The 26,826-nt window shown below is 40.2% G+C and overlaps 1 protein-coding gene across 1 annotated transcript; it reads left to right on the top strand.

The window, feature by feature from the left end:
- Positions 1–1,942: 1,942 nt before the first annotated feature.
- LOC119519634 lies at positions 1,943–8,885 on the top strand. The gene is made up of 5 exons (XM_037817430.1): positions 1,943–1,948; positions 6,466–6,656; positions 7,564–7,648; positions 7,842–8,121; positions 8,198–8,885. Exons 1-5 carry the CDS (start codon positions 1,943–1,945, stop codon positions 8,326–8,328), a joined length of 693 nt encoding a protein of 230 aa, XP_037673358.1. The 3' UTR covers positions 8,329–8,885.
- Positions 8,886–26,826: the final 17,941 nt, after the last annotated feature.

Here is a 26,826-nt window from a genome sequence, read left to right as displayed (position 1 = left end):
ACGAATTGTATGGATGTACCACATTTTGTCTATCCATTTGTAATTTGACAGACATTTGGGTTGTTTCCACCTATTGGCTATTATGACTAATGCTGCCACTAACATTTGTGTACAAGTTTTTGCGTGGACATAAGATTAGCAGATTAACAGTAGCAAATAGAGAATCTCAGAGCAGTATTTAATTTCTGTGCTGGTTTGAATGTATTATGTCCCCCAGAAAAAGCCAAATTCTTTGATGCAATCTTGTGGGGCAGACATATTAGTGGGGATTAAGTTGGAACATTTAGATTATTGTTGTTTGCATGGAAATATGCCCCATCCAACTGTGGGTAATAACTCTGATGAGCTATTTCCATGGAGGCATGGCCCCACCCATTCAGGGTGGGCCTTGATCAGTGGAGCCATATAAATGAGCTGACAAACAGAAGGAACTCAGTGCAGCTGAGAGTGACATTTTGAAGAGGAGCTACAGCCAAGAGAGACACTTAGAAGAAAGTACAAGAGCTGCAGATGAGAGACATTTTGACGACAGCCATTGAAAGCAGACTCTTGCTCCGGAGCAGCTAAGAGAGGACAAATACCCCAAGTGCAACTAAAAGTGACATTTTTTGAGGAACTGCAGCCTAGAGAGGAATGTCCTGGGAGAAAGCCATTTTGAAACCAGAACTTTGGAGCAGATGCCAGCCATGTACCTTCCCAGCTACAGAGGTTTTCCAGACACCATTGGCCATCCTCCAGTGAAGGTACCCAATTGCTGATGTGTTACCTTGGACACTTTATGGCCTTAAGACTGTAACTGTGTAACCAAATAAACCCCCTTTTATAAAAGCCAATCCATCTCTGGTGTTTTGCATTCCGGCAGCATTAGCAAACTAGAACAATTTCTTTTGGATATATACCTAGGAGTGGAATTGCTGGGTCATATGGTAACTCTATGTTTAATAATTTGAGGAACTGCCAGACTGTTTTCCAAAGCAGCTGAACCATTTATAAAGCTTCCTTAAAGCAACTACAACTATCCCAGTGAAAATGACTCCATTTCTGTGCTATAAGTTTTCCTAAATTATATATTAAATATTTACCTTTCTCTTCTATTAGGAGAAAGAAAAAGATTAATCCAAAAAATATATAGTTTCACCATTTAAAATCTATAGGGGAATTCTGGTGAACTAGATGGAAAAACAGTGGTCCTATTACGCCCTCTAGTGGACAAAAAGTGAAAAGCCAAATTTCGAGCAAAATGATCTAGCATGATTTTTTCAGTCTGACACCGACAACAAAAAAGTGTTTTCTGATCAGCATAATTTAAACTCTTTACAAAGTCAGCCTCTAAATAGATTAATTTAACTTGATGAAGCAAAATAACCCAGTATTCTTAAAACTAATCCCTAAAACATTTATATTTACAAACCACTATCTAGGAAGGTTGAAGGGAGGGAAGAGGGAATGCTCCTGAGTTCTTACAAGTACGAATTTTCATGGCCAACCTTTCCCATTTATATCATCAGGCTGTACCTATCACTCTTTGTGTTTATTTTGGCATATAGACTGGGAGTGTCCTGGAGCCTTTGAGAGTTATGTTTTCCCCCAAACACTGGGGGAAATCGGTGGAGAATAAAAATCACCCCATTCTTTTTCAAAAATGTACACCATCTTAAAATTCTGATTCTGCCCCAGGCCTGGTGGTCAATAGTCGCTGGCTGGCTGGTTGACCCCGGGAGCCACAGTTCCCTCCTCTGTAGAATGAGAAGCTTTGATTGGGGGATATTTTCTAAGATTTTGCCTGATTCTAAAAATTCCTCTGCCAGGAGCTTTTGGGTTTACAGAAGTAAAAAAGGTATTTTCCCTGTCTCCAAGTAGTCTGGGATCCAATGGAAAAGATATGCCTAAGTGCCCAGAGTGGGCTGTGGTTTGTGTTAGAAGAGATGCCCCCCAAGAGGACATGATGGTGAGCATTCCTGCTGCCCCCACCACCTCCCACAAAACTCCTTTCCTCCTCTGTCCTCTCTCGCCATCACCTTCTTTCAACCTTTCTCTCCCTTGTCCCCACTGTTTCCCTTCTGCTTCTCTTCCTTTTTTTCTCCCTCTGCCCTGCCCTAGAGTGGTGGTTCTCCAACCGTGGGTTTTAACTCACTAGTAGGTTATAAGATTAATTCAGGAGGTATGGATTAGCATTTTAAAAAAATTTTATTGTGGCAACATATACATACCATGAAATTTGCCGTTTAACCATTTTTAAGTGTAGAATGCAGTGGCATTAATTAAATTCACAGGATTGTGCGATCATCACCACCATCCATTACCAAAACTTTTTTTTTTTAGCCCCGATAAACCCATCATCCACTTTCTGTCTCTGTAAATTTGCCTATTTTAGATATTTCCTATAAGTGGAATCCTATAATACATATCCTTTTGAGTGGACCAGCAATTTTTTTTTTACGTTTTATTTTGAAATAAATTCAAAGTTATAGGAACAGTTGCAAAAACAATACAAACCCCATACACAGAACTCCAGCATACCCTGACCCCCCTGATACCCCGATCCACTAACTTTAACATGTTGTCAGACCGCTATTTCTTTCCCTCCCTCCCTCTCTCCCTATCTATCATCTATCATCTATCATCTATTGCTCTGTCTTCTGAACATATGAGAGCTAGCTGCACACATCCTTGAACAAACACTATAATTCATATATACAATTCCCATGAACAAGAACATTCTTTTATGCAATCCCATTAAGCGCAGCTAAGAAGTACAAGAGATTCAACAATGATACAAAGCTTATATTCTATATTTCCTTTTCCTTATGTCCCATCTGTGTCCCTTTGAGCCTCCTGTCCTCCATCCTCAGATCCCATCCAAGTTCATCCTTGGCATTCAATTTTCATTTATTTAGACTATCTTTCTTTTTTTTCTGAACTGTGGAAACATATATACAGCCTAAATCTTCCCATTCCACCCCCTCCCTAGCATTCCATTAGTGGGATTAATCACATTTAGAATATTGTAATGCTATCACCTTCCTACCATCCATTACTAGAAATTTCCCTTCACCCCAAACAGCAACCCTACACTCACTTCTTAACTCCCCATTGCCCCTTCTCCCATTTCTCTTAACCCATACTCTACTTTTCATGTCTATGGTCATATTCTCTGATAATTTCTTTGTGTTTACTGTGGGGCTTAAAATTAAACCCTTAAATCCATAACAATCTTGTTTTTCTTTGATATCAAATTAATTTCAATTGGACACATAAACTATGTACCTATACTCCTCCATTCCCCCACCTTTATATAGTTCTTGTCAAAAATTACATATTTTACATTGAGTTCAAAACCACTGATTTTTCATTAGAGTTTGTGTATTTTATATCTTATAGGAAGTAAATAGTGAAGTTACAATTAAAAAATTACTGACTTCTATTTGTATTCCATTGTGGTCACAGAATGTGCTTTGAATATGTTCAATTTTTTTTTTTTTTTTTAATTTACTGAGGCTTGTTTTATGTCCCAGCATATGGTCCATTCTGGAGAAAGATCCGTGATCACTAGAGAAAAATGAGTGTCCTGGTGATTTGGGATGTAAGGTTCTATATATGTCCGTTAAAATTCTCTATATCTCTTTCTCCTTTCTTCATTTCTCTTTTGGTAGGGTTTCCTTTAGTATCTGAAGTAGGGCAGGTCTTTTATTGGCAAAGTCTCTCAGCATTTGTTTGTCTGTGAAAAATTTAAGCTATCCCTCAAATTTGAAGGAGAGTATTGCTGGATAAAGTATTCTTGGTTGGAAAATTTTCTCTCTCAGAGTTTTAAATATGTTATGCCACTGCCTTCTCACTTCCATGGTGGCCGCTGAGTAGTCACAACTTAGTCTTATGTTGTTTCCTTTGTATGTGGTGAATTGCTTTTCTCTTGCTGCTTTCAGGACTTGCTCCTTCTCTTCAGTATTTGAGAGTCTGATCAGAATATGTCTTGGAGTGGGTTTATTTGGATTTATTCTATTTGGAGTTCACTGGGCATTTATGCTTTGTGTATTTATATTGTGTAGAAGGTTGGGGAAGTTTTCCCCAACAATTTCTTTGAATACTCTTTCAAGACCTTTACCCTTCGCTTCCCCTTCTGGGACACCAATGAGTCTTAAATTTGGAGGTTTTATTTTATCTATCATATCCCTGAGATCCATTTCGATTTTTTTTATTTTTTCCCCATTCTTTCTTTTGTTCTTTCATTTTCTGTTCTGTGGTCCTTGAGGAGGCTGAGTTGTTGTTCAACTTCCTCTAATCTTGTATTATGAGAATCCAGAGTCTTTTTAATTTGGCCAGCTGTTTCTTTTATTTCCATAAGGTATTCCATTTTTTTATTTACTCTTGCAATTTCTTCTTTATGCTCTTCTAGGGTCTTCTTTATGTCCTTTATATCCTGTGCCATGCTCTTCTTCATGTCCTTTATATCCCGAGCCATGCTCTTGTTGCCTGTCTGTAATTCTTTGATTAATTGTGCCAAGTACTGTGTCTCTTCTGATCTTTTGATTTGGGTGTTTGGGATCGGGTTCTCCATATCATCTGTTTTTATCATATGCATTAAGATTTTCTGTTGCTTTTGGCCTCTTGGCATTTGCTTTGCTTTATAGGATTCTTTCAAGTTGTAAAAAAAAAATACCAATCTAATTTTTCAGAAATACAAGTTGATGGTGTACACTTTTCTAACTAACCAGCAGATGGTGTCTGCGAGTCACCTATACCCCTCAAGTCAGTTGTCCCCAACTCTGTCTCTGTGGTGTGTGGGGAAATGATATTTGTGGAGTTCAGTTGGTGAATTCAGTTTGGGTTTGTTGTTGGAGCTGTTGGCCCTGAACGTGGTGCGTGTGTCTGGGTGGTCAGCGAGGCAGGGCCACTTTAATATTCAGACCTCCCAGGTGATCCCAGAGATTCAAGGCTGTTGCAAGAGTCTAAGCCTTCATTTCAGTTCTGCCCCAGACCCTCTCCGTCACTGACCCGCAAACCACCGGCATTGGCATCGAGTCCCTGGGTTTTCCGAGGGGGCCCCCATTCTCAGCTGTGATTTTCCAGGACCTCTGCTGAGGGAAGGCTGTGCTACGTCACTAGTACGCATCATCCCTCAAGGGAAGCCCCAGGCCACTGAGCTGTGCAGGGGCAAAGATTAGCATATAATTCTTGACTGGTGTAAGTTCTGAATGAAAGGCAGGTAGTGGAGCTGGGCCCCACCCCTTTCCTCTTAGAGAAGATAGACATCCTAGGGGGAGGTCATTAGCATTTCAATGGTCTCTCTCTACCTGTGCTATAGCCTTGTCTGGGTAACAGAACTGGGAACTGAAAATGGCCGAGGCTTTCTCCACTGAGTCGAAAAAGGAACAGAGCTAGTCCGAGGTGACCCTCCGGCTCTCCAAGGTCAGTCATCACCCAAAGCCTCTGTCTGCTTGCTGGGAATTCATACTTCGTAGTGAGCAGTTCACACTCACTAATTAAAACTCCAGTTGGAGCTCAGCTGAGCTATATTCGCTTGCTGGGAGAGAGCATCTCTCTGGCAACACAAGGGTTTGTAGTTCGAGCTGTGGGGGAGGGGTCTCCCGATTTGGATCTGCAGTTCTTACTTACAGATTTTATGCTGTGATCTCGGGCATTCCTCCCAATTCAGGTTAGTGTATGATGAGTGGACAGTCATGTTTGTCCCCCTGCAGTTATTCCGGATTATTTACTAGTTGTTTCTGTTTTTTTTTTTCAGTTGTTCCAGGGGGACTACTTAGTTTCCACTCCTCTCTATGCCGCCATCTTAGATCCCTTGTAGGAGACCAGCAATTTTTTAAAATGAAATAACAGTATAGAAAATATTTAAGGGCATAACTCAAAGTAAAGGTACACATTGTTGCATAAAACTTGTTTTAATATACGTGTCTGCATGTGTGTGTCTACTGTGTCAAGATGTAAAATTTATATCTTACTTTAAGACCTTAGGAGATCCCTGCTCTAGACTAAACTGGGTGGCTCGGCGGTGCCCAGGCATCACCCACTCACCTGTGGCACCGCGAGCTGAGGAGGCCCCGTGCCTGCCGCGTGACTGTCCAAGTGGATCCTTTGTCTTTCTCTTCTTTGTTGCAGGACGTGAGGGGGTCCACCAACAGGGAGGCAGAATCTAGGTCACTGAAGCGCTTGGAGGATTGGAGGATTGTTCCTCTTTCCAAGCTCAGGCAAATCCTTCCCTGGAGGTAGAGAATGTTCTAGGTGACCCCTCAAATAATTCTGTCAACCTTCACCCACTATTTGAGAGCCCTTCTGTGCTCAGTCCTCCGCCAAAGTCCCCCACTCCACTCCTTGCTTTCTGCAGGGTCCCTCAGGAGGTGGGGAGGGCGGCGCCCAGCCCAAGGCAGCCATTTTACCCTGAGGTGCCATTGACCCTTCTGAGTATCTGGAACTTAGATTAGGTCTTTCAGGTCCCATCTTGCCCCCCAGCCCTGCCCCCTCGGGCTGTGGGTGGTCTGTGGCTTATGGAGGTCTCAAAGCCCTGCCCACCACCCCCTGGCTCCCAGTGGTGCCTCCCTGGTCTCCGGCAGCCCGGGCACCATCGGGGGCACTGAGGCCGCGGAGCCCAGAGACATGGTCCTTCTGGTTCGCGCAGGGCGGAGGCTCTCTCCACTGCTCACGTAAGGCCTTTCACCTGTGCCCTCTGTTCCTCCTAAGGGATTAGTTATGCAGCTAACCCTCTGTCTGGTGCTGCCTCATGTTGGATCTTTTATGCAGATGGCTTGTCTCCCTAACGTGACTTGTGAGCGGTGTGAAGGCAGAGACCATGTCTTTTCTAGAGTGTGGCCATAAGGGCAGGGATGGTATAGAACCCAGCCTCAGTGCTCACAGGCTAAAGAGCTTGGCCAAGTGATTAAAGCTTTCCTATCTCAGTCTCCTCATCTGTAACAAGGGGCTAAGACCCTGTCAGCATGGCTGTGAGACTTAAAGTTTGACCAATGCCTAATATTACACGAGGTGCAAAGCAGTCACTGGGTGTTAGTGTCGAATCCAACCCCGGGCCTAGAATAGCTATGAAATGGATATAATCCACTGGTTAGCTAATTGATCACTGGAGAGAGAAGCAGAATGTATCTGCTTGTTCCTCTGATTTTTCCATATGGAAATTGGGAAAGGTAGAGGCTGCCAAGGAGACAGGAAATAGATAGTAATTAGGGGATTGAGAAAGAGGGAAGATGGAAAAGAAAGAGGAGGAAGGAGGAAAGGAGGGATGGTAGGAAGGGTATCAGGCATGCAGGAAAAAAAATTGCAGACAATGACTGTTTCCTTGGAGGAACAAAGAGGTGTGGGCCCTTGAACACCCAGTTCAGAGCTGGAAAAGAGAACCTGGAGCTCACAGACCCATCGTCCCTTGTTGTCCAGGTGAAGCAGCCTAGGCCCTGGGAGAATAAGAGAGATGGGGCAGAGTCATCCTGAGGACAGCGCTGCCTGCCACAGCCTGCCATTGGCAGGGGGGACCAGTCCTCCCGCTCCATGGGGCCCACGTTCTTCCCGGTTTTTTCTTTCTGTTCCTTTTCCTTTATGCAGCTCCAGCAGGGAGTTTATCTCCACGGAAACCTTGGAAGATGGCGAAGGTGCAGAAGACATGGAAAAGGAGAGCAGTGGGCTGAGTGTAATTTAATTCCTTATTTCTTTCATATTCTCTCTCATTCCTCCTGCTTTCTCTTCCTCTCCCCAATCCCTCTCTCCCCCCCTTTCATGAGTCTCACCCTGAAAGACCCTCCTAATCCCGGAAACTGAGGTCATGGATCTTCAAAGTGGTTTTAGGCCCTCCCAGTCCACCCCCACATCGCCCATTTCCTTAGCAAAGCGCTGGGTGCAGAATTAGGGGCTCCTGCTGGGGATCCGAGTTGGGGAGAGCTGGGCTGGGCCCCATCCTGCTGCAGGGAACCCCCCTGTGGGCCTCGCGCGGACCTGCGCCCCCCGCCCCCGGGAGCTCCAGGGTGCGCCATGGTCCCCTCCCTTCCAGCTCTCGAGAATCTTCCAGTTGGACAACAGTTACGAAACCTGCTCCTGCAAATCTGTTCCGCTGGGGACGGGAGAGAGCCTCCAGGGAGACACAGAAGAACGCGATGTGGAGGAAAGGTGAGTAGGAAAGAGGAAAGAAAAGTAAGCGAATTTGTTATCCATTGTTTCTCTGACTTTCTCCTTGGAATTGCAGGAGAACAAACAAAACCGAGGAGCTCCGTGGGGCGTCCAGCGGTTGCTTCTGCAGGGGAGACGACTAGTTTCCAGGCAAAAGCAGCGCAGGCGGGCAAGGGCTGCCTGAGGACCCCTTCCCCGGAGAACTGACGCTGGTTCCCGGCGCCCTCCCCGAGCCGTCAGCACCCGGTGCTGGGCGCGGCTGAGCCGCCCGGTGGCCGTCTCGGTTCCCGGGAGAGGCTGTACTGGGTGCTGAGGCCGCCGCCCACCCTGAAGCAGAAAGCCCCAACGAGCCTCGGAGCCTGCGGACGTGCGGCCCTGCGGGAGGCCAAAGAGCGCTCTGGGGGCCCCCCCACCCCCGCCCCGCGGAGCCCCCTCCTCCGGGTCCCTGCCTGCGGGGCCTCTGAGCTGCCCCCAAAGCCTGAGAGGCCCGCGGAGCCCACGGCTGCAGGGCTCAGCCCACGGTTCCCCAGAGCTGGCGCTTTTGACACTCTGGGCCGGGTGATTCTTTGCGGTGGAGGGCTGCCCCACGCCTTGTAGGGCATTTAGCAGCATCTCCCGCCTCTACCCGCTAGATGCCAGCAACACCCACTGGCCAAGTTGTGACAACCAAAGTATCTTAAGATAGTGCCAAATTTCTCGAGGGGGTGGAGGTAATGTGGGGAGGAAGGGAACAAAGTCAGTTTAGAACCACTTAGCCTTGGAGGAGTCAGTAGCTCACCCAAACCCAGCGGAGGCCGCAGACTGGGAGCCTCCAGCCTGGGGGCTGGGAATTTTTTTTTTTTTTTTTTTACTAAAATCCCCAGACACTGCTCATGTGCTGCTTGAATTGCCTAATTCCAGCGTTGGCTGGTTTCAGACAGAGCTTGTTTCCAAGTTAACTTCTGAGATGCTTTCTTTTAGATTTATTACTTTTAAAATTAGTTTTACAGTTATTTTTAGTTATTTACTTTTTTATGTTTAGCTTTATTAGTTATTTTTTAGTTAATTGCCAATTATTTTTTGTTAGTTTTCTTGTTATTTAATTTTGTAGGTTTGAAGTACCTGTGTTCAGTTATTTTATTTTCAAGGTTAGTTTTTGAGCTATTCATTTTCAGTAATTTATTTGTAGTTAATTAGCTTCGGACATATTTATTTGTAATTATTTATTTTTACAATTATTAATATCTGAGTTATTTATATTCATAGTTGTTCTACCTGTTATTGGAGTTTTTGAATTATTTATTTTTATAGTTACCTATTTGACTATCAAAAACTCCCTGGAAGATTTTTTTTTTTTTTTCATAGTCTTACTATTTTAATGTCAAAAAATGAAAAATCCCTACTGTCCATCGGTGGTAGAATGGATAAATAACTTGTTATAATGAGAATGAACAAATTATTGCTACTGGAAATAACATGGATATTTTTTTATGGATGTAATAGAGAAAGAAAGAAGACAGGCATAAAAAGGGAATAGTGCATATGGTTGCATAAAGTTCAGAAACAGGAAACGCAAATTAATGCTGGCAGGAATTAGGACTGTAGTTATCGTCACAGGTGAGTGAATGCAATGGTGCCAGAAGGGGCTTCTGGGGTGCTGGTAATACCTTTAATCTGAGGGATATTTATAAAGTTATATTCACTTTGTGAAAATTTGTAAGTTTTGTTTCTTCCCAAAGCTTGCCATTTAGATCTTTCCTCCAAACTGCTCATCTCTAAGTAAATGACAAAATCAAGTTTTCAACAAGATTGCTGCAGAACTGACACAGGGAGTCACTTGCATAATCAAAAGTACATTGCGTTGCACAATACAGCTCCTAACTTCCAACCAGCTGATGTTACATGCCGGGTATTGCTCCGGCTACATTCACATGTCATCCAATTGCACCTTCATCACAGCTCTGTGAAGAATTGCTATCAGTCTGGACATTTTTGGCAATGAGAAAAAGGAAGATTACAAAGGTATAGAGTCAAGATACATTCCCAGATCTTGGGTTTTAACTCCTGTGACCTTGCTTACACTGCACAGAGCCTTACATATTATTATTATTTATAATTAATTTTGTGAAAATCACTGTAATAATAGACACAATTTATTCTCACCGTTTGTCATCTTTAATCACTTTGCTAGCAACTCGCTACCAGCTAGCTCTTTTCTCTGCTGTGCCAAAGCCAAGGAGCCATTACCTAAATCACTTTGCTTATTTGTGTCATTATTTACACAGTATCTAAATACATCACCAGCTTGGAACAGCAAGTTGAAGAAATTATAGAGATTATTGACTAGCCAGGGACAAAATTAAAATTGGTTGGTGCAGACAGAGACTTAAACTATGGGTTCCTAAGGTTAAATGTTTCCTAAATAAGCCTTGGCCACAGCACTGCGAAGTTAATCAGAATCATTTTACACTTTGTAATCGATAGCTCTTCCTAGTTAGAACGAGTAGAGCTATTTTTTTTCTTTTTCATTTTTTTTTTTTTTTTTAAAAAGCTCCTTAATTTGTCCAGGTGAAATAAGCTTCAAAATACTGAGAGGGATATTTTCTATCAAAGTGAAATGTCACCACATTATTAGAGGCTTCTGCTTATCACCTGGCATTCTACCTGTTGATATTTAAAATGAGTATTAAATAAAATTTATGAAATGGGCAAGGCAAATGTCTTTCCCAGATTACTCCTTTCTTCTTTCATGATGTTTACTCTCACACCAGGTATCTTCCTTCCTCTTCTACTATCTCCATGCTGTCTTGAAATGATCTGTGTGGATGCAGGTTGGAGGCAGGGCAGCCTCTGAGGACAATTAAGTTACAGTACAGAAGGTGCAAGGGAATTGAAACACTTTTAAACATGCTTCAGTCCCTTTCTTAGGACCACAGGAGCTGGTCTACATGGTCTGCATGGAAATCCGGCCCTGTTTTGGCAGCTGGTAACTTGGCACAAATGGCTTCATAGCTTTGAACTTGAGTTTCTCACGGTTTTAGAGGATGGAAGTCTTGCACTGGCTCATGGTTTCAGAGACTGCAGGCTTGCTTCCTCCCGGCGCCGTAGGGTTCTGGCTGATGGGCAATTGCTGGAGCTGTTTGCCTTGCGTCTCCCCTGGAAGATTTTTAATTATTTAATTTTAGAGTTATTTATTTTTAGAGTGAAATGTTTTTAATGATTTTAGATGCTTTCTCTTTGGTTATTTAAGTTTTAGAGTTACTTATGTTCATCATTATTTATTTTCAGTTATTTAAAATTCTGAGTTATTTTTATATTTATTTATTTTGAGTTATTTAGTTTTTAATTATTTCATTTTCAGAATCATTTAGTTTTTGTTTTATATTTTTTGAATTTTGGTTTTCAGAGTTTTTGAGATATTTAGTTTTTGAGTTAATTTCAGAGTTATTCTCAGTTACTTCTTTTCCATCACGTTTTTGCCATTTTAAACATTTTTTCTGATCTGACTTTTTACTTTTATTTTCTAATTTATTTATTTTCTAATTAGCATTAGAATTGCTTTGTCTATCTGTCAGGGACCAGTCACTGATAGAGACACCACACCAGTTATTTTAACAGAGAGGATTTAATATGAAGAACTGTTATACAGCTAATGGAGAAATTTAAAAAAATGAGAATGAGGTGTCACGGAAATTTCAAATTAAGAAATGGCTACCACTCCAAATACTGAGGGAACAAAGAGAAGAGGTTAGGGTTATCAAAACTGAAGCTTATCAGCAGCCCCACATGGCTGGGAGGCAGCCCTCTGAGGAGGGGGTGCTGCCCCACTGGTGCAGGTGCCTCAGGAGCTTGGGGGGAGGGTCCTGGAGCTGGAAACAGAACTCTGAGGAGGGGGCGCAGCCAGCTGGTGCTGGTGTCTCTTAAGCTGCCCAACAAGGCTGGTTATAGGACTGTTGGGAAAATTGCAAACTGCACCTACTGGAGCCAACTGTCACCATCAGGGTGAAGACGGGTTGCCAGGGGAATTCTGACAGGAGGGAAGCAAACGGGAAGGGGCGCGTCCGTTCTGCCTCGTCCAGCCTCCCTGTTGGTTAGCTGTCACTATCGGCAGAGGCTGCCAGGGAGCAGCTGGAGAGGGAGGCAAGTGGTGTGCAGGCTCCCAGCTCCGCACCACAAAGCAGAGTGGAAGGGTGGGGGTGACGCTGAGAAATAAAGGCTCAAATACCAGCACACTGAGCTTTGGAGGTTTCCAGTTTTAGAAGTAGTTTTAGAGTCAGTTTCAGATTTAGTTTGTTTTGGAATTTTGTTAGGGTTGGTTTGATTTAACTTTTCACTGTACATGGGATCTGGCTGAGTCTTCAGTGCCTGGGATTTGTTTCTGGGATGAAGTGGGTCAACAAACAACACCTGAAAGAAATCTCTCCCTTGGGACTCAAGAAAATCCTGTTAGACATCAAGAAAACAAAAATAATGTGTCTCACTTTGTTCATAAAGAAGTCCTTTGACTAAGCAGCCAAAATGGGGCAGAGACTAATGGCTAACATCGGAGAAGGGCTACTCACCGCAATTGTCCAGCAGAATGTTCTTTGACATTGTTCAGAAAATGAAGCTATGTTGTTGTGGGGTTACCCTCTCCCACCCCTTTCCTAACAACAACGTATCCTTCCTGATAGCTGTAGAATGTGTTTCAAATTTGTAGGCTACAATTGTTACTCTTTACACAATAAACCCAAGTTCTTCCCAAATCTATAGGGAATCATATGTTCCACCTGCATTATTATTTTTTAAAAACAGTTTTATTTTCACACCATACAGTCCATCCTAAGTGTACAATCAATGGCTATTGGTAAAATCACATAGTTATGTATTCACCACTACAGTCAATATGAGAACATTCTCATTTCTTCCAAAGAAAAAACTCCCATTCCCCTTACATCCTCCTATTATTGACATTTAACTTTGGTATAGTGCCTTGTTACAATTAATGAAAGAATATTACAATGCCACTGTTAACTATAAGCCTTAGTTTACATTATTTGCATTTTTTCACATATAACACCCTACTATTAACACCTTGTAATAGTGACATATGTTTGTTCTAGTTCATATAAGAACTCTTATATTTATACAATTAACCACCATTATTGTCCACTCTGGGTTTTGCTAACTTATACAGCCCCCAGTTTTTATCCTCTAGCTTTCCTTCTGGTGACATTTGTGACTCTAGCCTTCCTCTTTCAACCATACTCACACTCAGCTTTGTTAATTACACTTACAGCATTGTACTACTATCAGACAGTATTGTGTTATTCACTGTCGAACCTTTACAATGAACCTTTTTGAACATTCTGTACTCCTTAGTCAACAATTGCCCAATTTCTGCCCACTTTTTATCTCCTGGTAACCTAGGCTCTCGAATTTAATTTTCAGAGTTTGCTCATTAAGGTTAGTTCATATTGGTGAGACCATACAATATTTGTCCTTTTGTTTCTGGCTTATTTTGCTTACCTGCATTTTTTTTGACCCATATTGTTCCAGTTTGAACATAAGAACATTAATTTATTCATGTAGGCATCACCCATTTCATTCTACACCTGTTTCCTGAGCAGCCACATCCTAAGGAAGGTGCTGGAGCCAGGAGAGACCAGGAGGGATGATGAGTGAGAAGCCCTCAGCCCAGCTGGGGGAGACACATGGGAACAAATCATCACAGCATGGTGTGCCTAGTACTTGGGAGCACAGAACACTGTCTCTGAGTCTTCCTGATGTGGCAGGGAAGGGGTGACATCTGAGCTGGGTCATAAGGAGAAGGCGTTTTTCAGGTGCAGCAGGAAAAGGGCATCCTAGGCTGAGGGAACAGCATGTGCAAAGGCACTGAGGCATGAAGGAGCGAGGCCCGCTGGGGAGGCTGAGATGTCAGGCTGCTGGGCCACAGGTTCAGAAGGCTACTGAAGCTAAGGGCTGGCCGGTTCTGTAGCAGACACTGCCTCACTTGGTTCTCACAGCAAGCCTACAAGAGAGGATGCAGCCTACTCACCTTCCAGGTCTTACTGCTCCAAACAGCTCAAAAGGCCCTCTGACGTGACACTTTTGGAAATCTTCAGCTCAATCCTGGTTTTATCCTTCTCTTGCCCCCATTTTCACCAGTCCGTTCACTCTTTCCCGCCTACCCTTGGAGGTGAGTCCCTCCCTCCTCCACCTTTTGATTCCTGCATCTTAAACATCCTAGGGAAGGAGGAGGGTTGAGACTAGCAGCTGTGAGGCAGTAGGTGGAGTCAGCTGCAGGGAAGCAGAGAAGAGAAGATCCACAGTGGGGAATCTATAGGGAGGGTCTGTGGACCAAAAGGGGGTGGGGGGCACAACGGGGGTCTTAGCGTGGCCAGTCAGGACTTCCTCCAACTGCTTTCGGCAACCTTTGCAAGGCTGTGCTGAGGACCGAATGGGGATGCCTTTCCCAAAGAGGGGGACCCACTTGAGATACATCCCAGTCTTGCCAGTTCAGCAGACTGGGATCTTAAAAAGCACGCCGGGCCCTTTGCTGCATTTACAGCATTGGGCATGACTATCTAGTCAAAAGAAAGCACAGTCCCACACAATACATGGTGGCATGTTTTCACTTTTTTAATAAGTTCATACATTCAGTTTTGACTGTGTATATATGCATATATGTATATGTATATATATTAATTTAACCCACTGAGTACATTAAAAAGTTTCTCATCAGAATTTGTTGCTTTTGCCTCTCCAATTATCTTACCAACCACAGTGTTTACATTTTACTATGAGAATATATAAAAAAACTACTAATGGATTCATGTCTTAGCTGGATGGAAAAATCTTCAGGATTCTGTTAGCCTCAGGAGACACATCATTTGGATCCTCTTAAATACTTTTGACCATTGAACTGCCAGCTACTCACTACAGAAACACAGCTCAAAGTTTTCTCAATCTTTCAGCCCTCAACCCTTTTCTGAATCTATGAACGTGGACACATGTGATCGTGCTGGCAGAATGCAAAGTGCCCAAACCTGCAGACCTCATGGGTGGAAGAACCTCTCCACAAACCTCACATCACAGGTGGGCACTTGTGTCCATTTTAATACTGGTCCACTCTGTCCTTCTACTCTGGACCAGAGGACACCGTGTCCTCTTCTCAAGGGCCAGTCACTCAGGAAATAGTTGCTGAATGAATTGTGGTTGTGGCACATTTTTAAGCACTTTGAAGGTAGGAAAAAAAAATAATGAATGGTTCTTCTGTGGGTAAAGCATTTATTATCTTACCATTTGCTTAGATAAGAAAGAATATCAAACAATGAAATGAAAATCTCCTAAAACTCTAGGAAGAATTGCTCAACCCATGTTTTTATAATATTGCCTGTTTTCCCCTAAAGGGACTCAGATTAAAGGTACTGGCTCAAGTGGTTAGGCTAAAGGCAGCCCTGAATCTGTAAAATTTGGTGGTGTTCTGAATGCATACTAAACACCAACTGTGCATTATGCAATATTTAGAGAAAATAGAAATCATCCAAATCAGCACTTCTCAAAGTGTGTTTTTCAGAACAGGCAAGAGAATATAAGAGCTCAGCAATTTCTTCCCTTAAGTTGCTCTGCAGAAAAAAACAAACAAAACACAAACATTTATCCAGGCTCAGAGAAATCCCACAGGAAGGAAATCTAAATACTTTTGTTAAATGCATCACTTTTCAAACTTTTTTGACCACGCAACTCTGTTTTTTTGTGAAACACATCCCACATATATTAGTAAGCTGTTATAACAAAGAAACCAAATCGTATAGTGACCTAAAGAATAAAGAAGTTTATTCTACCTCATGTAACTGTCCAGAGCAGGTAGGAAGACTGCTCTGTTCCACACAGTTATTCAGGATTATCAGCTTCTTCCATCTGGTTTCCCCATCCTCTAGAATATTCTCCTTGTCTGTATGGTCAAAATAGGGTCACAGTCATGTCCATGTTCCAGTTCCTAGGTAGGGAGTAGAGATTGAAAGATCACATGTGCAATATTTTAAGACACAGCCTAGAAGTGGCATGCATTACCTTCTCTCACATTCCAATGGTGATAACATAATTGCATGACCAATTCTGGCTTCAAGGAAGGCTAGGAATGTGTTTTAGTTTCCTAGGCTGCTCTAAGCAAATACATGAAACAGGTTGACTTAAACAATGGGAATTTATTAGCTTACAGTTTTGAGACCATAAAAATGTCCAAATCAAGGCATCATCAAGGATATGCTTTCTTCCCGAAGACTGGCTGCTGGTGATCCTTGGCTCCTTGCCACATGGCAAGGCACATGGTGATATCTCCTGGTCTCTTCCTTCTGTTCTGTATTCCAATTCAGCTTCCTGCTTCCTGTGGATTTTTCTCTCTGTGTATTTATTCTGTTTAGTAATAGGATTAAGACCCATCCTGAAGGAGGTGGGTCAAACCTTAACTGAAGTCTCATGAAAATGTCCCACTTATGATGGTTTTACACCACAGGAATTGAATAGATGTAAGAACATGTTTTTCTGGGATACATACAATTTCAACCCACTACAGAAGGGTAGTCCCTAGTAAGGGGTATTCTAGTTTCCTAGTTGCTAAAACAAATACAGTGGGTTGGCTTAAACAAAGGGAATTTATCGGCTCACACCTTTGAGGCTAGCTGAAATCCAAAATCAAGGTTCAGCAAGGCAATGATTTCTCTTTGAAGATGGTGACATTCTGGGGCTGGCTGCATGTGATCCTTGGTCTTTGACTTTTCCATCACAGACAATGCACATGGGCAGCATCTTCTCCTTTCTCTTCTGGGTTCTGTTGACTTCCAGCTTCTGGCTGCTCCCTGTGGCTCCTCTCTCTCTCTCTCTGTGGCTTCTCCCTGTGACTTCCACTCTGCTTAAAAAGGACTCCAGTTAACTGGATTAAAGTTCAATCTGATGAAGTTGGGCCACACCTTAACTGAAGTAATATCTTGAAGAGATCTTATTTACAACAGGTTCACATTCACCAGAATGCAGACTAAGACCAAGAACATGTCCAAACTGGAATATACAATTAAATCCACCACAGGGGGCCATTTCCCAGCTACTGGTCTTTTAATACGAGACATCTCATCATCACCCAGCTAGCAACAGAGCAGGAACTGATACAGGCTTTCTTATTCCTAGTCTGTGGTTCTCACTACCACATTAGCATTTCTGTACTCAGCAGTATATATGGAGTCCTCTCTGCTAGGCTCCATGTCAGAGTATGAGGATAGAACGTTTTATAAAACACAGTACCCTATTTGCATCTTTACTCTAGTAGCAAGTTTTATTCATGGATAAACTTTCACATATGACTTTAATAGTCACATCTTATAGCTTTTCATCATGTTGTTTTCATTTGCCAAGAAGATATATACTCCTGTTGAGCAGTAGGTAAAATGAATGGATAGAGAATTCTGAAATAGACCCCAATAACATTTGAACAGAGTATGTGGAAATGCATCTGACATTAGAATGGAAAAGATAAATATTTAGTAAAATGGTTAGTGTCGGGTCCACTAACTAGGAATATGGAAAAAATAAAGCTGTATTTTTTTTTTTTTTACCTCTTTTCTTAAAACAGGAGGAATTGCTATGCAATACCCCAAAGCCAAGGACCAGATTTTCTTTCTGTTGAAAAATGAAAACTCATGACCCTACCCAGTCTGGAAATCCCTGAGTTATATACCAGTAAACAGTGAACCAATCAAAGACTGCTAAATAAACTTGAAAGCCAATCAAAAAGGCTCTCTGGTTTCCAAAAATCCCACCCTATTAGAAAACTAGAAAATCCTACCCTAATAGAACACTCACCAAAGACTGTCAAAAGACTTTCTCCGTTTAGTCTATAAATAAACTCAGTCTCCTTTCAAACCCCAAATCTTTACCAGGCTGAAAGTGATGTTAGCTAACTCCTTTACAATAGTAAGCTCAGTCAGAAATTAGCATACAGGATACCAGGAGTAGGGGTTGGGATGGGGAATGGGGAGTTACTGCTTAATTGGTACAGAGTTTCTGTATAGGATGATGGAAAAGTTTTGGTAAAGGATGGTTTGATGGTAGCACAACATTGTGAATGTCATCAATTTGTATACTTGAAAGTGGTTAAATGGGAAATTTTATGTTGTACAAATGTTACTACAATAAAATTTTATGAGTAGTAAGCTCGGAATAAACAGCCTTTGATTAACTTGATGTGATCTTTGTCTTTTTGACAAAATAATTACAGGTCACTAAAATACGTGAATTAAAAGAAAAAGAAATCATGAACATTCTGGAAGAAAAAATACTTTAAAAAGTTACCTTGGAATGGGGAGAGTTTTTTCAGGCAAGACACAAAACCCAGAAGCCAAAAGGAAAATGCTAATAAAGTGGGCTAAATAGGAAGTAAACTTTTTTTATGAAATATTTTTTGTCAAAAGAGAAACACATGTTCAAAACATGTAACAAAGGACTAATTTCTTTGATATACAAAGCACTTTTAAAAATTCTTAAGAATAACAATTCAAAAAATGGGCAAAGGGGAAGAATTACAACTCATAGGAAAATAAATACAAATAACCACTAAATATATGAAAAGAAGTTCATCTTCACACATAATAAAAAAGGTGCAAATTAAAACAATGAGATACTTTGTTTTTATCCATCAGAATGTCAAACATTTAAATGTTTGACAGTATCCAATATTGACAAAGGTATAGGGAAATAGGTACTCTCATCCTATATAGGGAAGAGTATAAATTACTATTGGATTTTGGGGAGTCAATTTACAATAACTATCAAATTTGAAATATGAATACCTCTTAATTCTGCAATTCTATTTCTAGAAATTTATCCTTCATATATATACACACACAAATGAGCAAAAATATATGTGTACACAAAAAAGCAAAAAAAAGAAAAAGGTTTTTTATGTACAGGTTTTTGTTTGGACATAAGTTTTCATTTCTTCAGGATAAATGCCCAATAGTGTGACTGCTGTTCAGTTTGTTTGTTTTTTTTAATCTTGATTTCCTTTTACTGATTAACAATTGAGTAGGAAATTCAGTTCATAGATGGGTTCAAGAATGGACTACTATCGTCTTTTAAACATTTAGACCGCTTAGCTCTCCTTCTCTTTTCTTCCATTGCAATTTGCTTGTCCTTCTCTTCTAAGGTTTATCTCTGTGGAAGGTCTATGGATGATATTTGCTCTCTTCCTCTCTCTGTCTCTGCTGTTTAGTTTTTAAGAAACTGTCAAATTATCTTCCAGAGAGTCGATACTATTTTCTATTCCCACCAGCAATGTATGTGTGAGCCATTTTCTCCCCATCCTTGCCAACATTTGATATTATCACTATCTCTACTTTTAATTTTGGCCATTCTAGCATGCACATAGTGATATCCCATTGTGTTTTTAATTTACATTTCCCTAATGATTAATAATATTGAACATCTTTTAATGTGTCTACTTGCCATCCATATATACTGTTTGGTGAAATATTTGTTCAAGCCTCTTGTCTGTTTTCTAATTGGATTGTTTTTGTTTTCTTTTTTTTTTTTAAATGCTTTAACACTTCTTTAATCTTAATGCAAAACCTTTGTCTGATATAAAGTTTGAGAATATTTTATTTCTGTCGGTAGCTTTCTTCTCATCCTCTTCACAGAGCAAAAATTTTAATTTTGATGAACTCCAATTTGTCAATTTTTTTCTTTTATGGATTGTACTTTTGGTGTCACATCTAAGAACTCTTTTCATAACCGTAGGTCCTGAAGACTTTGTCCCGATGTTTTCTTATAATTATTGTGGTTTTATGTTTTACATTTAAATCTATGATACATTTTGAAGTAATTTATATATAATGTGAGAGGTTTAGGTCAAGTTTTATTTATTTGTTTATTTATTTTTGTCTGTGGATGTCCAATTGCTCCAGTAGCATTTGTTGAAAAGACTGTCATTCCTCCATTGAATTACTTTTGCACCTTTGTCAAAAATCAGTTAGATGTGTTTGTGTGGGTCAATTTCTGGGTTTTCTATTCCATTCTATTTATCACTGTATCCTTCCACCAATAACACAATTGTCTTGATTTTCATGGCTATATTTTAAGTCTCAAAGTTGGGTAGAATGATCCCTCCCACTTTATACCTTTATACTTCTTTTTCAAAATTGTTTTGGCAATTCTAGTTCCTTTGCCTTTCTTAATAAATTTTAGACTAAGCCTGTCTATGTCTACTGAAAAATCTTACTGCGATTGAAATAGTTGATATCTTTACTATGGTGAACCTTACAATTCACAAATATGGTATGCCTTTCCATTTATTTAAATCTTCTTTGATTTCTTTCATAAGCATTTTGTAATCTTCAGCATGTAGCTCGTATACATGCTTTGTTAGATTTTTTCATAATTACTTCCCCTTCCTTCTCTGGAGTGATTATAAATGGTACTGTATTTTTAACTTAGGTTTCCATGTGTTTGTTGCTAGTTTGTAGAAATAGGAATGATTTTTGCAAGTTGATCTTGTGTTCTGCAGCCTTGCTGAATTCACTTATTAGTTCCAGAAAGTGTTTATTTATGGATTCTTTGAGATTTTCTATATAAACATGTCATCTGCAAATAAGGGAGGTTTAACTCTTTTCCAATGTGTATGCCTTTTCTTTCCTGTTCTTGCCTTGTTTCACTGGAAACTTCCAGTATGATGCTGAATAAAAGTAGTGAGAGTGGAACAATACTCTTTATTTCTTCTAAACGCTTCAGATTACTGTCTAGCATCCTTTTGTTTCAGCCTGAAAGACCCCTTTAGGATTTCCTGTAGGGCAGGTCTTCTGGTAATGAACTCTTTCAGCTTTTGTTTACCTGTAAATGTCTTCATTTTGCCTTCATTTTCAAAAGATAATTTTTCCAGATACAGAATTCTTGGTTGACAGTTATTTTCCTAACAAACTTTATGTATGCCATCCTGACGTCTTCTGGCCTCCATAGTTTCTGATGAGAAATCTGCAATCTTATTGGGGATCCCTTGAATGTGACAAATGGCTTCTCTCTTGCTGCTTTCAAAATCTCTTTATCTCTGGATTTTGACAATTTCACTATGATGTGTAGATCTCTTAGTGTCTATCCTGTTTGGAGTTCATTGAGTTTCCTGGTTGTTTATATTCATGTCTTTCATCAGATTGGGGACATTTTCATGTTATATGCATGATGGTGCCCCACAGGTCCCATAAGCTCTGTTCATTTTTCTTCATTATTTTTCCTTTCTGCTCTTCACACTGGAAAATTTCAATTTCTTCAAGTTTGCTGATCCTTACTTCTGCCTGTTCAAAAATGCTTTTGAATCCATCTACTGAGTTTTTCACATCAATTAGCGTACTTTGCAGCTCCAAAATTTCTGTTTGTTTTTAAAAAATATATATAATTTCTATCTATTTTGTTCAGACAATATTTTCCTAATTTTCTTGAGTTCTTTATATGTGGATTCCTTTAGCGCATTGAACATATTTAAGATAGTTGATTTAAAGTCTTTGACTAATAGTTACAATGTATGAGCATCCTAAGGGATGGTTTCTGGCAAATTCTTTTTTTTTCCTGTGAATGGACCATACTTCCCTGTTTCTTTGTATGCTTTGTAATTTTTTGTTGAAAACCAGACATCTGAGTATTATATTGTTACAATTCTGGAAGTCTAGTTCTCCCACACCTCTAGGATTTCTAGCTTGTTGTTGCTATTGTTGTTACTGAAGGCTAGAGTCATTAATCTGTGACTTTTCCAAACTATTTTTGCTCCCAAATGGGGAATGGAAAGAGGAAAGAGGAAAAAAAAATATGTATTGCTTCTTTAAGACTCATTGGACACTTTAGCCTGAAGGGAGTTGGAACAATGGCTGTCCTCAGAGCTGGCCCCTAATTATCTGAAGTAGCTGATCAAAAACAGTGATCAGTGATCAAATCACACTTCCTGGGATTTGAGAGGGAAAAGTCCTTATAGCCCATCTTGGAACCAGCAAGCTGCACTAGGAGCCTGGCCTGCAGTCCCATTGCTGCCTGTCACTTGGTTGGGAGATGGTGAATGGTAGCCACTGCATGTAGTGTGAAGTTCACTGATATTTACTGCAATTTACCAGCCATTTAATCTTGCTCTTCCCTGGATGCTGCACAGTGTTCCACTGGATTCCAGAGTTTCAAGACAATTGATTCATACAGTTTTGCCCAGTTCAATAGCTGTTTCGGCAGAGGGACTGATTCCTGCAGCTTTCAATTCTGCAATCTTCCCAAAAGTCCTCTAGAGACTTCCTCTTTAACCTGTAGATTATTTAGAAGTGTTTTCAACTTTAAAGTGTTTGGAGATTTTCCCTTTATTTTTTGTTATTAATTTCTAGTTTGAGTCCATTATGATTAGAGAAAATACTATGCGTGATTTCAATTATTTTATATCTTTTTAAAAAATATCAAAAAGAGATTTTAATTCAGAAAAACATATTTCTCACACCTGTGTCCAGCATTGCTCTTACCTTTGGCATTACATAGACAGGCTAAATGATGTAATGATTAAGAGAGATGGCTCCTGAGTTCCAAGCCTGCTCCATCACTTACTAGCCCTGTGATCTATGGAAAGTTACTTTCCCTCTATGCCTCATTTTCCCCATCTATAGAAAAAATGATGACAACAATAATAGTAATGACTTCATGGGGTATTGTGAGTGAGATTTAAAATAAATTTAGAACAATGTGTGGCATATAGTAAAAGCTCAATAAATAATATTTCTTATCATTACACAATATTAGAATAGCCAATTTTCTCGTTATGGAAAATCAAATCCCAGGTTGACTAGAGGGGCAAAGTGGGACAGTGAAGGTGAGACTTTTATGATTGTTTCGATGAGGAAGATGTAAAATCAAAGTATTTGATCATAGTTGTAGTTCTTAAAACTTACCACTCACTAGAATCATCTGGGGAGCTTTTTTTTGAAACAAACCTTTTATTTTGAAATAATTTCAAACTTACAGAAAATTGTAAAAATCATATGAACCCCATACAGAAAACTCCAAACATACCTCCCCTCGATATTCAGATCACCAATTTTAACCTTTTGCCACCTTTGCTGTATCTATCTATCTATCTATCTATCTATCTATCTATCTATCTCTCTATCTATCTGTCATCTATCTCTCTATCAACTATCTGTGTCATCATGTGTTTTCTGAACATTTGAGGGCAGGTTTCACACATCATAATCCTTGAAAACATAATGATACTGTGTACAATTCCTATAAACAAGGATATTCACTTATGTAATCACCTTAAGTGTAGTTATCAAGTATAAGAAATTTAACATTGATATAAATCTTACATTCTATATTCCAATTTTTCTTATGTCCCAATAATATCCTTTTGAGACTCTTCTCCTCCATTCTTAGATCCCACCCAGTATCATGTATTGTATTTGATTGCCATTACCTCTTTAGTTTCTTTTATTAATTGTGTGGAAACAGCTATACAACATAAATTTTCCCACCCTATCTCCTTCCTAGCATACCTTTCAGTGGGACTAATCACATTCACAATATTACAGTACCCTCACCACCATCTATTACTGTTACTGTTCCTTCACCCCAAAAGAAACCCTACACTCATTTTGCATTAACTACCCATTGTCCTTGTTCCCTACCCCTGATAACCTATACTCAACTTTCTGTTTCTATGAGTTTGCATATTCTCTGACATTTTCTTTGTGGCTATCATGGGGCTTAAAATTAACATCTTAAATCTGTAACAATCTCTTTTGTTTGATACCAACTTAACTTCAATAGCATGTATAAACTATGTTCCTAAACCCCACTGCCCTCCAACCATTATGTAGTTTTGCCACAAACTGCATATTTATGCATTATGAGTCCAAAATCATTGATTTATCATTACATTTTATACATTTGCCTTGTTAATCTTGTAGGAAGTAAAAAGAGGAATTGTGAATTAAAAACATAATTATCTTTACTAGAGATCCTTATTTTTGTGGCTTCAGTCAGTTGTCCAGTGTCCTTTTTTTTTAACCTGCAGAACTCCCTTTGGCATTTCTCATAGGGCCAGTCTAGTGGTGAGAAAGTTCCTCCACTTTTGTTTATCTGGGAATGTCTTAATCCTTCCCTCATTTTTGAGAGTCAGTTTTGCCAGGTATAGAACTCTTGGCTGGCGAATTTTTGCTTTCAGCACTTAAATATGTCTTCCTACTTCATTTTTGCCTCCAGGGTTTCTGATGACAAATCAGCCCTTAATTTTTATTGAGGCTCCCTTGTATGTTACATCTTGTTTCTCTCTTGCAGCTTTCCTAATTCTCACTTTATCTTTGGCATTTGATGGTTTTATTATAATATGGTGCAATAAAATTGGGTTAATCCTTTTTGGAGTTTGGTGAGTGTCTTGGATGTGTGTATTCCTGTCTTTCATTAAATTAGAGATTTTTTTAGCAATTATTTCTTTGAATAATCTCTGCCCCTTTCCCTCTTTCTTCTCCTTTGGGGACTCCCACAATGCATATATATATTGTATGTGTGATGGTGTCCCACAGGTCCCTCAGGCTTTTTTCAATTTTTTTTTTTTATTCCTCCTTCTGCTCCTCAGCCTGGGTGATTTCAATTGTCTTCTCTTCAAGTTCACAGATTCTTTCTTCTGCCAGCTCCAAATTGTGGCTGAACCCCTCAAGGGAATTTTTAATTTCTGTTACTGTGGGCTTCAACTGTTGGGGTCCTTTTTATAATTTCCATCTCTCTACTGATATTCTGTTTGTGTTCATCTATTGTTTTCCTGATTTCCTTTAATTCTTTGTTCATATTTTCCTTTAGCTCTTTGAGCATATTTATGCCATTAAAAAAAGATCTCATTCTGGAATGCCCCAGGTCTGGTCCTCCCCAGGTCTGGTCCTCCTAATGCTTTAATCTTCTTTGCCTGGGCCATCACTTCCTATTTCTTTGAGTGTTATATAATCTTTTGTTGAAACCTGACATTTTGATATTTTAAAGTGTTAGCACTGGAATTTAGACTCTGAAGTGTCTGTTCCTTAAGTTTCTATCCAGATACTGTTATGACGGAGCATTCCTTGAATGCCAGCAGCTAACAAAAAAATTAAAGAAGCAAAAAAGAAAACAGTCTTTGTTGAAATGATCTATGGAAGTGTTCTCCTTCAAAGCTTGTCCATATGTTCCAGTTTGCTAATGCTGCCAAAATGCAAAATACCAGAAATGGATTGGCTTTTATAAAGGGGTTTTATTTGGTTACACAGTTACAGTCGTAAGGCCATAAAGTATCCAAGTTTTGGCATCAACAAGTATACCTTCACCAAAGGAAAACCAATGGCATCCAGAAAACCTCTGTTAATCAGCACGTGGCTGGCATCTGCTGATCCCAAGTTGTGTTCCAGCTTCTCCCTCAGCTCCTGTGCATTCTTCAAAGTGTCCTTCTTGGCTGCAGCACCTCTTTCTGTCTATGAACTCTTTTATAGGACTCCGGTGGTTCAATTAAGATCCACCCTGAATGGGTGGGGTAACACCTCCATGGAAATTATCCAATCAAAGTTGATTGAGTCACATCTCCATGGAAACACTCAATCAAAGATTCCAACCTAATCAACACTAGTACATCTGCCCCCACAAAATAGCATCAAAGATAATTGTGTTTTGGGGGACATAATACATCCAAACTGGCAAACCATACAATGAGGTTGGAGGATAGCTGTAAGACAAAGTGTAGGGGCCTTCCTGTTCCCTTCTGTGCATGAATCTTTTTTTAAATTCATTTTTATTGAGATATATTCACATACCATGCAGTCATACAAAGTGTACATTCAATCGTTCACAATACCGTTATATAGTTGTGCATACATCACCAAAATTAATTTTTGAACATTTTCATTACCACTCACACAAAAGTAATAAGAATAAAAATTAAAGTGAAAAAGAACAAATAAATTAAAAAAGAACACTGAGTGCCTTTTTTTTTTGCCCCCATTTTTCTACTCATCCATCCATATACTTGATAAAGGGGAGTGTGGTCCATATGGCTTTCGCAATCACATTGTCACTTCTCATAAGCTACATTTTTATACAATTGTCTTCAAGATTCATGGGTTCTGGGTTGTAGTTTGATAGTTTCAGGTATTTACTGCCAGCTATTCCAATTCGTTAGAACCTAAAAAGTGTTGTCTGTATTGTAAGAGTGCCCACCCGAGTGACCTCTCAGCTCCTTTTGGAATCTCTCTGCCACTGAAGCTTATTTCATTTCCTTTCACATCCCCCTTTTGGTCAAGAAGATGTTCTCTATCCCACGATGTCCTCTATCCCACGATGTCAGGTCTAGAATCCTCCCTGGGAGTCATATTCCATGTTGCCAGGGAGATTTACTCCCCTGGGTGTCAGATCCCATGTAGAGGGGAGGGCAGTGATTTCACCTGCCAAGTTGGCTTAGCTAGAGAGAGAGGCCCACATCTGAGCAACAAAGAGGCATCCAGGAAGAGACTCTTAGGCACAATTAGCCTCTCCTTCTGTGCGTGAATCTTATCTTGGGCATAAGTCTGTGGCCCTGGGAACTCCCCCATTTACATGGTTCTGAATGTCCCCTCTTCCTTAAGAAACAGTTTCCTAATGGTTCTGGGCATTGCACTGTATGTCCTACAGCTAACAAAGCCTTGCTCTAGGCATAAACTTGACTGCTCTCCTACAGCATTCTGTAGGAGA

The sequence above is a fragment of the Choloepus didactylus genome, chromosome 1, assembly GCF_015220235.1.
Source record: "Choloepus didactylus isolate mChoDid1 chromosome 1, mChoDid1.pri, whole genome shotgun sequence".
Taxonomy (NCBI): Eukaryota; Metazoa; Chordata; class Mammalia; order Pilosa; family Megalonychidae; genus Choloepus; species Choloepus didactylus.
Note: the sequence above shows the minus strand (reverse complement) of the source record. Positions and strands in the feature narration are given on the sequence as shown.

Excerpts from the sequence above, each read along its gene's own strand:
- LOC119519634 (XM_037817430.1), top strand. Across the intron at positions 7,649-7,841 it reads AGGAGAGCAGTGGGCTGAGT|CAAAGCGCTGGGTGCAGAAT; the intron begins GTAATTTAATTC and ends CCATTTCCTTAG. Across the intron at positions 8,122-8,197 it reads GAACGCGATGTGGAGGAAAG|GAGAACAAACAAAACCGAGG; the intron begins GTGAGTAGGAAA and ends TTGGAATTGCAG.